At 50.6% G+C, this 14,696-nt stretch overlaps 1 protein-coding gene across 2 annotated transcripts in view; it reads left to right on the forward strand.

The window, feature by feature from the left end:
- RUNX2 (RUNX family transcription factor 2) overlaps positions 1-14,433 on the forward strand; it is a 300,299-nt gene extending 285,866 nt beyond the window's left edge. Inside the window, exon 7 of one of the 2 annotated variants that reach the window (XM_064476544.1) lies at positions 13,200-14,433. In XM_064476544.1, the coding sequence (XP_064332614.1) occupies positions 13,200-13,780 (581 nt within the window). In that variant the 3' untranslated portion in view covers positions 13,781-14,433. The remainder of the gene's footprint in view (positions 1-13,199) is intronic. The other variant, XM_064476542.1, reaches the window with a different exon arrangement.
- The last annotated feature ends 263 nt before the right edge of the window (positions 14,434-14,696 follow it).

Here is a 14,696-nt window from a genome sequence, read left to right on the forward strand (position 1 = left end):
GGGTTGCTGTGTGACTGTAGCTGGCACGGTCCCTACTCTTTGTCTTGTTGAAGAGGCAACACCCCCCCCCCCCAAGATAACAACTCTTCATGAGACGAGGGTGGGTTTCTGGCCGGTGAGAGGCTTGGGCAGACCGGAGAGGGAGCAGAGCCCAGTGGAAGAGGAGAGTCATGGTTGGCGGTTGGCGGGGCTGAGGAGGGGCAGGTGGAGGAGGGAAAGGCAGGAAGAAGTGACAGAGGGGGCGCTGGGGCAGGAGGAAGTTGCTTGGTTCTGTCCCATCCCCAAGCTCCAGTGGCTGGGGCCCTGCTCGGAGACAGCCAGTAAAGGGCCAGCAGTGCCTTCTCGGGACACTCCCTCCCCTGCAGCGAGGTGGGACAGGGGGTGGGGGGTGCCTCTCATTTGAGGAGTTGTTCTCATTTGTGCAGGGAGCCCCCGAGGAGGGTGGAGGGCAGAGGAAACGTGGCTCTGGGGGCTCTGTGTGTGGACGGGCTTGTGCCCGCTGTCTTTGTGGCCTCAGGACTGGTGGGGAAAGGGGTGGAGAGAGCCCACATCTGTGTCCCTGATCTGGGGTGTTCTGTGTGCCCACAGGAGAGTGTGACACAAGCAGGTGTGCCCGGCAGCCGGGCAGCACCTGTTGAGGGACACAGCTGTGGCCGAGCGAGGGGCATTCTCGGCCGCTATCTCACGGCCGCTCCAGCAGCTGCCTGGGTGTCTGCCCGCTTTCCACATGGGACGTTGATGCCAGGAAGCCCTGAGCTGGGAGGCGCCTCCTTGGGGACAGCAGGACCCTGCTCTGTCACCGCCCAGGGACCCACACCCCCAAGGAGGCTCCAGGCTCAGTTTCAGTGAAGCACCAGCCTGAGAGGCAAAGTGGATTTTACAGCCCAGGGTTCAGAGTCGAATTTGTTGTAAGTCATTAAGAGGTAACGGCATGTTAAAAACTGTGGGTGCGATGGGGAGCACAGGCGAAGGAGAGGCAGGGACGGGACGGGAGACAGGAAATAGCCTGGGGGAGAGGGCCCGTGTCCAAGCAGCCGGCTCCTCGTCCAATAATCCACACTGGGATGGAGAAGGTTTTGGCTGCAGCCAGAAGGAAAAAAAAAAAGCAGAGGTAGAAATAGAATTTATTAAAAGGTAAAGAAGAGCAGGCCAAGAAATTACTTAAAGGCTTTCTGAAGACCTCATAGCTCACGGCCTTTGTTCCAAGTCATGTAAGGCACGGGGGAGGGAGGCCAGGCACGGGACACCTGACGACCGAGCGGGATTCCACGCTGGAATTGTCTTCTCTCCTGTAACTTCTTTAATCCAAGGGCCTTAAAACGCTTGGCACCTTTGCCATGATTCCACCTCATCGCCCGCCCGTGGGAGTGAAGAGCGTTGTTTTGCTCATTTTCTATATGGGGAACCACAGCCCGGGGAGTTTGAAAGAAATGTTTCCAGGGCCCGCCACTAAGAGAGGCCTGCCCGGGGCTCAGGGAGATCCCGGCTCCCAGACTGCCCGCGGGGCCCGCAGCTCAGCAAGCCAGCCACAGAAGCTGGTGGTCGGCTAGGAAAAGGAAAGCTTCTGTTAATTAAAAAAAAAAAAAAAAATATATATATATATATATATATATGCATGTATTTAAAAGTATAACAAAATAATTTGAAAGCAAATAGGTAAAATAAAAATCTATAGTATGCAATAAAATTATTTTAAATTTAAAAATCGTAGTTCACTAAGACTTGATTCCTTCTTACCCAATGGCCTTATTTCATTCTCTTGTTTTGCCTTCACAAGTCAGTGAAAAGGCAGCAATTCAGAAAAAATGTTTTTTTTCCAGAAGAGGGGAGAAAAGTGCAGAGTTGTCTCTTATGATGGTGGAGAGAAGATGGGAAGGGAAGTGAGGGGGCTGGGGGAGGAGAAAGGGAGACGGAGAAGAGGAAAATGACCTTCTTCGCCTTGGTTGAAAGATCCCCCGAAAGTATTCACCTTGCGTTGACCCCAGAGTGGCAGACAGCGTGCGAGCTCCGAGGGCTTTCCCTGCAGGCTGGGATTCCCCTTCCCCAGCGTGGCGTCCTGCAGCCGAGGAGGCGCGGCTCTTCCCGGGGTCGTGGGCTAGAAGGAGGGGAAGGGGCTACATGTGACTTTAGGGCACGAGGTACCTCATTTTCCTCCATGTCTGCATAACTCACTTGGTGTCTGCCCTTCATTTTTTGCATTTGAAGGAGAGACATGAAAACACTCCCCTCTAAACTCACTAGGCTGTTGGAAATTCTCTGCTCTACTTCTAAAAGGACTTCATCCTCTTTAGTCCCACGGTGGTGTGTTAATGTGCCCTAAGGATGGTGATTCCTTGCTGTTTGCACAGCGGAGGACAGTTTGCAAAATGCTTCCCAATATGAGTGAGGCCAGGCTCCAAAAACATTTAGCAATCTCGTTTTAACACTCCCTTCGTATTAAGTAATTAGTTAAAGTAGAGTTGATTTACAATATTATATTAGTTTCAGGTGTAAAGCATAGTGATTCAGAATTTTTACAGCTTATGGTCCATTAAAAATTACTACAAAGATAATGGCTGTCATTCCCTGTGCTGCCTAATATGTCCTTTTTTCTTATCTAGTTTATACAAGGGAGTTGGTTTTTCTTAATCTCATACCCCTAATTTGTCCCTCCCCACTTCACTCTCCCTTTTGGTAACCACAAGTTTGTTTTCTGTATCTGTGAGTCTGTTTCTATTTTGTGTACACACTCATTTATATAATTTTTTTGGATTCCACATATAAGTGATATCATAGAGTATTTGCCTTTCTCTATCTGACTTATTTCACTAAGCATAATAGCCTCGAAGTCCATCCACGTTGCCACAAATGGCAAAATTTCATTCTTTTTTATGGCTGAGTAATATTCCCTTTGTTTTAATTCCAGGATCTCTTGAAAGATGTCATTGACCCCAGCACTTCCCTGCAACCTCTTGGGGTGTAGTTGTAAACCATCACTATCAGAGACTGGTGGTAGCTGGTCTCCTCTGGCAGGTGATATCCAGTCCTGGCAGTCAGATAATTCACACACGAAATTGCATCTAATTTGCTTTGTTTGGCTCTCTCAGATTGGTTGTCAACATCAATGAAGTCGAACCGATAAATCTACCTGCCTATCTAGTCCGGTTCACTTGGACCCTTCTGGGGACATTCCAGGTCCCCAGATCTTGTCAGGACATTGTAAATCTGAGCACTCTCCCCGTCTCTCCCCTGCACCTCTTCTCACTGCCCCCCCATTCTCTAAATACCCAAACATAAAGACTAACAAACGTCGAACAAGAGAGCTTAATCCTGCGATGGAAGTCAACTGTACCAAAGCCGATCTTTCTGTACTACTAGAGAATACGGTGGGGGCCCTTATGGATTTTCGTCCTCAGTCACACAGCCAGGAGATGCTTTACATGGGGTTTCCAGAAGGGGTTGGGTAGGGGGTGGTGAGTGCTGCAAGTCACACCGTGTGTCACAGTGCCTCACGTTGACTCACGGCCAAATCCTGAGAAAAATTCACAGGAGTCAGGAAATTCCGGGCTTATGCTCTCATTTCACCCTCTGCTGACCCTGCAGGGAGAGCGTAGGTAGGGTCGGGCTGGAGGACTTTTTAAAAAGGAAAAAAATCAAAGCATTTCTGTTGCTTCTGCATGCCCGGGACAGGGCAGGGCCCTAATAGGCCTGGCTGAAGGTGCAGCACCCACCTCGAGCCCCGGTGCCCCGGGGCAGCCAGCACTGCTCTGTTTCTTCATTCTCAATTTATTTTTGCCAAAGGGTTTTTTTTTTCTTTCTTTCCTTTTTCTTTCTTGTTTTCACCCTCTCCTTGGCATTGTTTCCCCTCGGGTCACAGCATCTTTCCTTCTGGGCCAAGCAGGATGCCTAAGACCTCCCCTTTCCAACAGACGGGGCCAAGTTTAGAGTTGGGGCTGCTCATTTGAGCTTTGTGTGTAATTGAGCCTGGCACAAAGGGTTATCATTAGGAGAGATGGCATGAAATGAAGAAAAGGGAAAGCTGGGACCAAATTAGAACAGCCTTCCTGGGGAGAGACACAGTGGCACGGCGGGGTGGTCTAAACTCCGAATTCTCAAGAGAAAGGACTGGGTACAAAAAGCACCACGATGGGGCAGCCAGGGAACTCATGGCCCCGTCATCTCTTAGGATCATTTGCTTCTAAGTGCAGGGGCGGGGGAAGACTGTGGTCACAGGTGGCAACAGACACCAGAGGCAGCAGATGTTAAGAGCCAGGCTCTGCTCCCAGGGCTGCATGGAATGCTGAGAGAAACAGGGTAATTCGCTTCATAGGTGTTCACCGAGCTTGTGGTCCAGAGCTGGGCATGGCCACTTTGTTCCGGAGGACAACAGAGGGTCTTGGAGGACGCTGAGCCCTTTCCTCTGCTCTGCCACTGATGTGGGGCACCTTTGTCGAGAACCTTGCTGCTTATTGCCCTGGGAAGTGGGACCATTCCCCTCCCTCCTCTCCAGGTGGGATGCCCCGCTGCTGCTTCCTTACACCCAGTGGGGCAACAGCTTGGCGGGGGGACATGATAAGCCAGGGTAGCATCTTCCCTGAGGTGTTGTTCCTGCTGAGCTGCTGACAGGACAGATGTGTCCACCTGCCCCACCCCAGGGGCCCTGGAGCCGTGACGTGCGCGGAGGGTCCAGGCAAGCCCTGCGTGGTGGGCATCGCCCTTCTCCTGCCCAGCTGTCCTGGCCTCTGCCTCCGCCTGTTGACTCGCACCAAGGAGCCAGCAGTGTGGGGCTCCAGTGATCCCCAGCCCCCCGCCAGTCTGTCTCTCCTCCCACATTCCTGGTGGCGTCCCAGCTCCGTGTGACCCTGGGTTCTAATATTCTTGGGTTGGTTCAGACTACCCAGCTGGCTCCGCTCTGGGCTCCTGGCCTTGTTAAAGCCCAAATGCCGTCTTTTACAGCCTGGCTCTCCCCATCACGTTCATCAAGCAGCCCACTTTTAAAATTTGTTTAACAAGTGAGATGGCCCCTTTGGATAGCTCTCTTGTTGGGGGCTGGGGGGCCGGTGGGAAGTGGGCAGAGAGCCAGGTCTGCAGCCAGGGCTGGTCTGTGCCGTGTTATTGTTATTTTTTTTTTAATGATAGCTTAAAAAAAATGAAGTTCAAAGGTGAGTGCCCTTCCAGGAGGAAGGATTAAATGGGTGGATTTGGAAATTGTTCAACCCTGGAGGCATTGCTAGGGAACATAATCTATTTTGAATTTTTCTTCGTGAGCCAAAGCTATGGTTATGGTGTGGGAATAGCTTTTTCATTCTGTCCCTCCCTTTCTCCATCCTACAAACAGATTCATGCCAAGGAATATACAGGTTGTACAAACATCTCTTTAAAAAAAATCACATAGAGATATTATATATAGTCACACACGTCTCTTTCCAAATGGGTGTGCGCATAAAGACATAGAGGGAGACCCCGCACACCCTATACGTAAAAACCAGCCAATTTAGAAACTGGCAAACTCAGCGCTGCCTGAGTGAGTAGAAAACTTGGCTCGGGGTTTCACAAACAATCCCATAAAACCCACGCTTGCTTGCATTGAATGGTGATGCACGAAAGACCCAGGGTGGCCAACTTGAAGCAGGGCAGAAGCCAACCTTCACAGCAGTGTCCGTCAGGGGTGGCAGGAACATTTCTTTTTGCTGAAATTCAATCTATTCCTAGAAAAAAAAATTGCTTCTAATACCAGTTGGCTGGACTTTGCGCCTGTGTTTCTTTCTGCTGTAATATCATTTTAGTTCCTTGAATGGCCAAGATGTGACTTGTACGTTTAGTTTTAGTCTTCTTGCCTTCAGCCTCGCCCCCTCAGTTCAGCCTCCACGAGGCAGAGGCAGGCTGCCAGAGTAATCTTTTAAAAATGCAAATCAAATCTCTCACTCTCTTACTTAAAACCCTTCAGTGGCTCCCCTCTGCCGGCTCAAGTTCACATTCCTTAGCTTAGCAGACAAGCCCCTCCGCCCTCTGTCCTTGTTACCTTGTAAGTCATTGCATGCAAGTCTCCAGGCCCCTGCACCCTGCACTCAGGCTGTTTCCAATTGTCTTTCTGGCCACCATCGCCAAGCTTCATACATTTGCATGTGTAACCCCCTCCACCTGGATTGACCCAGAGCATGTATGAGTGGGGCGGGGACAGTGTCTTGTGGACAGGGCAAGGGGGACAGAAAGCTGATGTGGGAGGGCGGGGCTAGTACTTTCAACTAGGGTGTCCAGAAAAGGCCCCTTGAGAAGGTGACTTTGAGCAAAGGCTGAAGGTGGTGACAGAGAGAGCTGTGCAGATGACCGAGGGGATAGTGAGCCCCGGGGCAATGTTGGCTCTTACTGGGAGCGTGGTCAGTGGCAAGTCAGGAAGCCTGTCGCCTACACTGCAGCCAGCCAGTCTCTGTCACCGCTCCGGAGACCCCAGCCCTCCTCTCCCCGGTGGCTGACCCACCCTGGCTCTCCTGCTGAGCCACGTTCCTGGGAGATGCCTGGTGAGAACCGGGATCGGATTGAGTCAGAGGCATTTGTCGGCTTGACTCACCAGGTCTTAAAACCAGAAGATTGCCCTGTGGGTCTCATGACGTTTGTGGAAAATAAAAGGAGCAAATATTATTGGGCTGAGTTCACCAGACACGCACCCTCCCTTTTGTGTGCCGGGGGTTCTGAAGGAAGCAGGCAGCGGCCTGGCCAAGTCTGAACCATCAAAGGCCAGGGCCCGGCTGCCGGGCTGAGGGACGCTGCTTCTCTCCCAGACAGGTTTCATCCTCCTCCCACAGGCTTCTGCCTCTCTGGTTCCCTGCCCAAGGCTACCCAGTTTCTCCTCCCTCCAGGCTCCTGGGAAGATGTTCCCACGGGCTGCCTCTGGTGAGGTGTGTCAGAGCTGAGCTATGCTGGAGGGCTGGGCGTGGGAAGGGGCCACCCAGACTCCAGAGAACAAGAAAGGGAAAGTTCCCCTTGTGGAGCCAGAATTTCTGGAACCTTGCACTGAAGCAGCAGTCAGGAGGGCGCCCATTTCTCTGATGTCTTTTTCTTCACCTTCTGCATCCTCACATCCCCGTGGATAGTAAATTCTAACGTTTCTGCGCCTAGCTGTCTTCAGAATCTGTTTATCTCTCTGTCTCTCTGGCTACCACCCTAGCAAAAGCCACTCTCATTTTGTAATTTCTCACCTGCGACCGCAACCTCCTAACTTGTGTCTCTGGCACCTACTCTGTCTACTTCCTGCCCAACGCTGCCAGGTGAAGTTTTCAAAATACAAAACCGATCGTATCACACACACTCACACCCCCTTATGTTTAAACATTTCCAAAGCTTTCCATTGCTCTTAGGATAATGGCAAAAGCCCCCAACAAGACCACGTGTATCAGGGTTCGGTTTGGCTGCAAGTGGCAGAAAACCCAACTTAACAGGGGTTGAACAGATAAGATTTTATTTTCTCATATGAAAAGTCTTCAGTTGAACCAGCTAGGATTGGCAAAGCCATTCCTCAAAATTATCAGAGACTCAGTTCTCTGCTTTATTATCCTTAGCATATGGTTTCCACCTCACCATCCAATAGGGCTGCTTGAGTACCAGCCATTGCAACCAAACTCCAAGCACAGGAATGAAGAATTGTACATAGCACTTCTATGGACATTTTTCTGCCCAGAATTTAGTGATATGGCTAGAGCTAGTTGGAAGAGAGGCTAGGAAATGTAATCTTTATTCTAATTGGTTGTGGACCAACTAAAAAGGAGGAAGAAGAGAATGGATGCTAGGCAACACTGGCAGTGTTTCTCATACACTATGTCTCCGGATCCCAACTCTCTTCTTAAGCTTCATCTCACCTCACCCTTCCTTCCCCTGGCTCTCTCCACTCCCAGCACACGGGCTCTCTCTGGGAGTCCCACATATTTGTAACACTCCCTCCTGCCTCAGGCTGTTGCTCATGTGTCAACATTTTCTGTCTTCCTACTTAACAACTCATCCTTCAGAACTCTGCTCCAGCAGCATTTCCTCAGGGAATCTTCCTTGATTAGGTCAAACCCTCTTATTTTAGATGCTTATAGCATGGAGATTGTATCAGTCTTCCAATTACACATTTGTTTATGCAATTATTTGATTATTTTCTGCCCCCACAATGAGGTCAGGGCTTAGGTCTGGCTTGGTACACTATGGAACATTCTGCTAGGCCTATTGTAGGTACTCAGTAAATATTTGTTGAGTGAATTCATGAATAAATGTAGCTATTATCTAATATACATGAAAAGAGAGGCTAGGACTCAGCAAAGTTTTTCTGGGCAGATGGTGGAGGGCGGCCAGGAGGGTTGGGGAGATGCAGTCGAGCCACGGGAGAGCGCTAAATGATTCATCCAAATCGAGTAAGTTTTAGGTGTGGCGGAGGAAACACTGACTTGGAACTCAGATCTGTTTTCTGGTCTTAGCTCAGCTACCAGTAGCTGGGCCACTGCCTGGAGACAGTGAGAACTGGTCAGATGCTGGGTATAGTTTAAAGGTAGTGCCTACAACCACTGCTGGCAGACTGGATGGGGGGCAAGGGGAGGGAAAGAGAGGGTCAAGGGTTAGTCCTGGGAATTTGGCTGAACAAGTGAAATGTCACTTACTGAGCAGGGGAAGCAAGTAGGAGGAGCAAGTTTTAGGGGATGCTCTGCAGGGCTTCTTTGCAAATGAGTCTCAGGTTCCCATAACCAGCTGCACACCTCACCTCTTCCGCAGGCATCCCCAGAGCATCCCCCAGAGAAAACGTACGCCCCGGGCCAGTGGGCATAAGAGGTGGTGATGGGGAATGCCAAGTGGGTGTAAGGAAGATAAAAAAGTCAGCCTTTCAAGGTGCGTAGTTACCAGCCAAGAAATGATTCAGCCTGATTCAGCAATAAAATCGAACAGAAAGTTTTCAGAAACCTTGACCTACGGGCTTGGCAGGAAGCAGTCAATTCCTGCTGAAGGTCAGTGACAAGGGAAGGCATGTCAGAGCCTGGCCACTGCAGGAACTTTGAAAATTATAGCCCCATCTAGGCCTGATATCTCATGTCTTTTCTCCCAATCTTGATTTTACACATTTTTCTATAAGCAGCTGAACTCACGGTTGGCAATTTCCTTTTCTCACTGAATAGGTGCACGTATTTCTAAATTGTTTCCCAGAGAGGACGTCGCCATCTACTCAGCGCCAAACAATCGATTAGGGTGCCTCTCTCCAGGCTGTCTAACTTTGAAAATTTTACAAGTGAAAAATAGCAATTCATTACTCGTAATTCATAATTATTTCAATTCCTAATTCATTCTTCTTTTCCTTGGCAAGTCTTTCCTTTTGAGAGCGAATGAAGACTTCTCAGATGCTTATTAGTTATGTCTACTTTTTCCAAACTGACTTTTGCAAAGATATTTCTAGGATGGGAACAGGCGCCAGAATCTCTAAAATTTTGTTAAACTTCATCTCCCCACCCTCCCCAAGAAAGAGCAGCTCCCCCAAATGGTTGGATTTGTGAGGGTGACAGTGGGTAACTATGGGGGGAAAAATGCCAGTGGTGGAAAGTCTGGACTGAACTGATGGGCGGCTCTGGTTCACACGCCAGCCTCTGGTACACCTTTCGAGGGTGAGGCTTCAGGCTTTATGAGCAAACCTGTGCTAACTAAATAGCTGGTGGGCATCTGCTGTGCAGCTCTTTTGGATTTCTGCCCCTCTCTGATCCACCAGATGGGCTTTGGTACCCACTGAGGGGCAACATGAAAGCCGATGGCGTGTCTGCTCCTGCAGGGATAGGGGCCCTGTCTGCTTCAGCCGTGTCTCCAGAGCCTAGTGCAGCCCCTGGCATGCAGCAGACCCTGGGTACACATTTGCTCCGTGACTGAATAGCTGCCCAGGGTAGAAGAGACTCCGTCCTTTTCCTCTGTTCTCTGTTCTGTTCTCTGTTCTGTTCTCAGCTGTGCCACCAGACCGCAAGTCCCTTTCTTTCACTGGCCTCCATCTCCACATCTTACGCAGCTCATCCAAACAATGGCAGAGGTTCCTCCTAACTGACATTCAGTGAAAACACCTAATATTATTATTATTATTATTATTATTATTATTATTTTTTTTTTTTTTTTTTACTTTCCTTATCTATAAAACATGATGGAAATGTCAGCCTCCCATAAGGTTGCCAGATCAAATCTGGGACACTCAGTTAAATTGAAATGTCAGATATACAAGGAGTAATTTTTTTAATATAATTATGTCCTCAATATTGCACAGACTCTATAAATAGCTGCAGCACTAAATGACTAAACAACACACAGAGGGATCAGGGTACTGCATATGGAGATGTGTTTCTGGACTGACGGTGATTGTGTGACGTCCCATCAACAAGTATTTTTTGAGCATCTACTTAATGCCAGACACTGTTAAAGCCCTGGCGACATAGCAGAGAATGAAATAAGCAGTATCACTGGTTCCGCAGGACTTCCAGTCTAGTGAACAAAAAAAAAAAGTACATAAAATGTCAGGTGGTCCTAAGGCTCAGACCAGTGAAGCAGGGTAAAGGTCAGAGATCACGTGAGGGGTGAAGGAAGGAATTAAGGAATCCAAACAGCCCCACCATCTGTGCCTAAGAGCCCCCACCTCCCACAGAGAGCTGTGAGTGTCAGAGCCAGACTGTGATATTTTTCGTAGCGGTCACTGAATCTGCTTGAAAATGATGTCATTGATTCCAAAGCTTATGTCCCAAATCAGGGATAAAATGATCAGTTGCTTGGATGGAAGAGATCTATACATCATTTAGCACTGATTTTAGCTGAACTGGGGTTGCAACCAAGTTTCCTGACAGCCAGGAGAAAGTTCTGGAAGGTGACGTCCTTATTAAAAAGGTGCTTCTGTTTTCAATTCTATTTGCCAGTCAGGGTGGATTGGGCCCTGACAACTTGATGTGTTTTGAAGTTTTAGCTGAAACAATAGTGAAGGGCTTTCCCCTTTAAGGACCCTTCACTCTCCCCTAAGCCAGTGCTCTTTGGTTCAACACTTGGCCAGAAACTGTCAAACTAACAGCAGGAGAGGCCGCCTCTCAGCGTCAGCGCTGTTACTATCTTCATGATCATATTTGGCTTCCAGCTTGCTCCTCTATCCCTGGTTACTCTAGTTTCTATGACCATGAACCCTAAACTTTTTAATTTTTTTAATTAAGAAGTTTTTATTTGTTGTTTTCTTTTTTTAATGGAGGCTCTGGAGTTTGAACCCAGGACCTCGTGCATGCTAAGCACACACTCTACCACTGAGCTATACCCTCCCCATCCAAACCCAATGCTTTTTTGCCAACCTTGTATGTGTGGTCTCCACCTTTGCTCTGCCAGATGTGGTCCCCAGACCAGCAGCATCCTCGTCTCCCAGGAGCAGTGACCACATCATCTGGCAAGAAATCCAGAGCCTCAGGCTGCACCCCGACCCGCAGAACCACAGCCTGCCCTTTAACAGTGTCCCAGGGGAATGGCCTGCACAGGAAAGTTCAGGAAACACTGTGCTGGAACACTCTGTGTGCCGGCCTCTATCTCATTTTACTCGTTAGACTTCGATTAGATATAAAGGCCTCTTGGCTGCTACAGGAGTTGGAAGCGTGAAGTTCATTAACATCCTTCTAAAGTGAAACTGGAGCCAGCAGTTTGGAGAGTTTCTCCTTGATCGTTTTCAACTCATGGGAGTCATGGGCTCAGAAGTGTCTGCGCTTCTTGGTTTACAAAAGAAGAGCATCACAGAAACCAGGGGAAATAAGGTTTTGGTGGAGGAGAGGCAGTTCTGTGAAATCCAACAGCAGGAAATCCCCATGAAATTTCCATCCTAGAAGCTGTCAGGTACATGAGTGGCTCTCCTTGAATGTGGTCCCCGGGGAGCAATTGCTTCTCTGCTCCCGTGGACAAAATTCCTAACCACATAGACTGGACATGGGGACATCTGGGGCCTGTGAGCCCTGTGAGAACAGGGTTGGGCTGAAGTCAGGATGGAGAAGGGAACAAGCTCCCGCCAGCTGATTGAGCACTGCTCTGAGTTTCCACCAGGCGCAGACGAAGGAACCGCTCACCCGTGACTGGTGGCGAGAGCACACATGTTCACAAGCAACAGGGAACGTGTTTGCTCACTGGCTCTGTCATCATGTTGTCCCCCTACCCCCCACAAGATAACAGGCTGAGGTAATCGAGCAAGTTCCACCTTCGAAAGGCTTGGAAGTCCTCAAGGGCAGGGCATTAATAGTGGGCACCCAAACCGACCATGTGGAAAGCCAAGAGCAGACACTCCGGCTGGAATTGGGAGCGAGGCATTGGAGACTTGGCTCCAGTAAAACTCAGAACTGCTTCCAGGGCGAGTGTGGGCCACCTGCCCAAAGGCGGGAACAGGGTGTCCGAAACAGCTGACTTCAGGTCTTCGGCATTGATGTGGATCCTTTGATCTGAGGTTGGTAAACCCTGTTACCATAACCAATCACAAAGAGCTGCCGCCCGCTTTCTACCTGGGGGCTCAAGGGATTAGGGGAGAACTAACAAAAGGAGGCAGGTAGAGCCTTTGGGCGTGGCCTGCTGTGAACTTAGTCCAATGCTTCAAGCTGATGACTTTTGTAGGCAGGTCAGTCAGTCCTGGTAGGGCCCTGGGGCAGGGGGAGTCACTGGGCGCAGCCTTCCTGTACAGATGGGGAAACGAAACCAAGTCTCCAAGGGAAAATGGGTCTGGCCCAAGGTTCCATGGCATTCCTGGCAGAGTGAGAAATGGCTGTGAGAACTTCTGGCTCCTAGCTGCAAACTCTTTCAACTCCCGCACAGAGAGCTTGGCGTTGCTGGGACAGTGGAGGGACCCTCTGCTTGTCACTCTTCTCCTCCCGCGAATAGTGGGGAAGGGCCCTTCTTCCACAGCCTCCGCCTACGTCCTTGGCAAGATTGCTTCCGAAGAGGCTGAACTTCGTCCAGTGTCTGGAACCTGCTCCCTGTCTTCACAGCAGCGCCCCCTGTCTAGACCTCGGTGCAGAGCCTTACCCACCAGGATGCCTTGTTGGACTCCCCGGGCTCCCCTGCCTCGAACTCCTGTGCTCCTGTAACCCACTCTTCCTTACTCCATTGCAAGTCTGGGGGTAGGAAATACGTTTCCACCTTCTTCCTCAGTTCTTTTACACCTAGCATGGCGCTGGGCATACAGCTGACAATAAATGCCCGAGTGACCCTTTCTGTTTCTTCCTTGACAGATTCGGAGCCCAGCACCTTGGACTCTCAGTCTTCGACCACCTTGTTCCTCTCCTCCGAGGAGCCAGGCCCCTCCACCGCCGCGCCGCCCTCTCCCTCGTCGTCCTGCGAGCCCCAGGCGTTCTCCCCGGGGCCCTCGGTGCTGCCCCCGCTGCTGCCGCCGCTCCCCGCCGTCCCCGCGCCTCCCGCCTCGGCCTCGGGCGCCCCCCGGCGCGCGGGCCACTACTCGGTGGTCGCCTCCTCCCCGGAGGCGGCCCCGCGCCTCGTCGACTGGCTGCCCAGCTGCCCCTCGGCCACCCCTCCCGGCGTCCGCGGGGAGGAGCGCGATCGACCGGCGCCCCGCGTCCTGCTCCCGGGCGCCGCGGGCAGAGAGGAGGGCCCCGAGGACCAGGGCGCCTCCCCGCTGCCCTGCGCGCGGCCCGTCGCCGCCACTGCGAGCTTGGAAGCGAACGTTGGGGACATCCTTGTGGAGTTACGGACAATGAATGGCCACCTGGACGTCATAGCGAGGGCCCTCACCAAACTGGCCTCCTCCCTGGGGTCTCAGCCTCAGCCCCCGCCAGAGGCCCCTGATGCCAACTGATGGAGCTTCCCCCGGACTGTGCATCGGAGCCGAGCACACTAAAGGGATCCCGAGTCCCGAGTGCGCCAGGCGCCCCTGCCAGTCACCCATGAGCCAGGCAGTCCCAGCAGAAGATCAGAAGGAACCCTCCTCCCCTTGCATTTCAACCTGAAACGATGGTGCGTCTCACACTCCCTCCCCAGAGAGGATCCTTTTCAGCACTCATGCCTGCCTGCCCTGCTCCCTGGGGCTCTCCTGGCCCTTCACATGTCCTTCTCTTGTTTTGGAAAAGGCCTTGAACTCCTGGCAGGAAAAGTGCGCCAAGACGGTGGTGGTGGGACCTTGGGGAGGATGCTGGGGGAACCATCCTCTCACGGCCCCCATCTGTGACTTCTGCGTATCCTGGAAGTGCGAAGCGTGTTAACGGAAGCAGCAGTCCCAGGGCGGCTCCAGCTTCCCACTCGCCAGCTGTCGATGTTGTGTCTGATCTCTGAGGACTTTTATGTGTTTCTTTTTAGAAAATATTTCGGGGAAAATAAATCTTTTTTTCTCATTATAACCACATTTCAAGAGGTTTGGGAAATAGAGAAGTGAGAAAAATCTGATGTATTTGGAGAAGGGGGGTATTTAAGTCTTTCTTTTGAATAAAAGTTTTTTTTTTTTTTTTTACAATAAACAAGATTTTTGTACGTACCTTCTGGGTGTTGGCCTTTCTCTGCCACATTCATTCCATCACTTGCATTCTGTTCTTTGTTACCTGTCCCAACCCTCTGTTACAACTTGAGTGTTATTTCAACTTTTCTCGTTCTTGTGCAGAATAAGCTTTTAAAGGTTCTCTGATTCTTTTCTAAAACTCCCAGCCCTCCCTAAATTTGGTAAACCCACCCCCTTTCTCTGTATTGGAGCAGAAACCAAATCACAGAGTAACTGGCCCATA

The sequence above is a fragment of the Camelus dromedarius genome, chromosome 19 (assembly GCF_036321535.1).
Source record: "Camelus dromedarius isolate mCamDro1 chromosome 19, mCamDro1.pat, whole genome shotgun sequence".
In the NCBI taxonomy this organism is placed as follows: Eukaryota; Metazoa; Chordata; class Mammalia; order Artiodactyla; family Camelidae; genus Camelus; species Camelus dromedarius.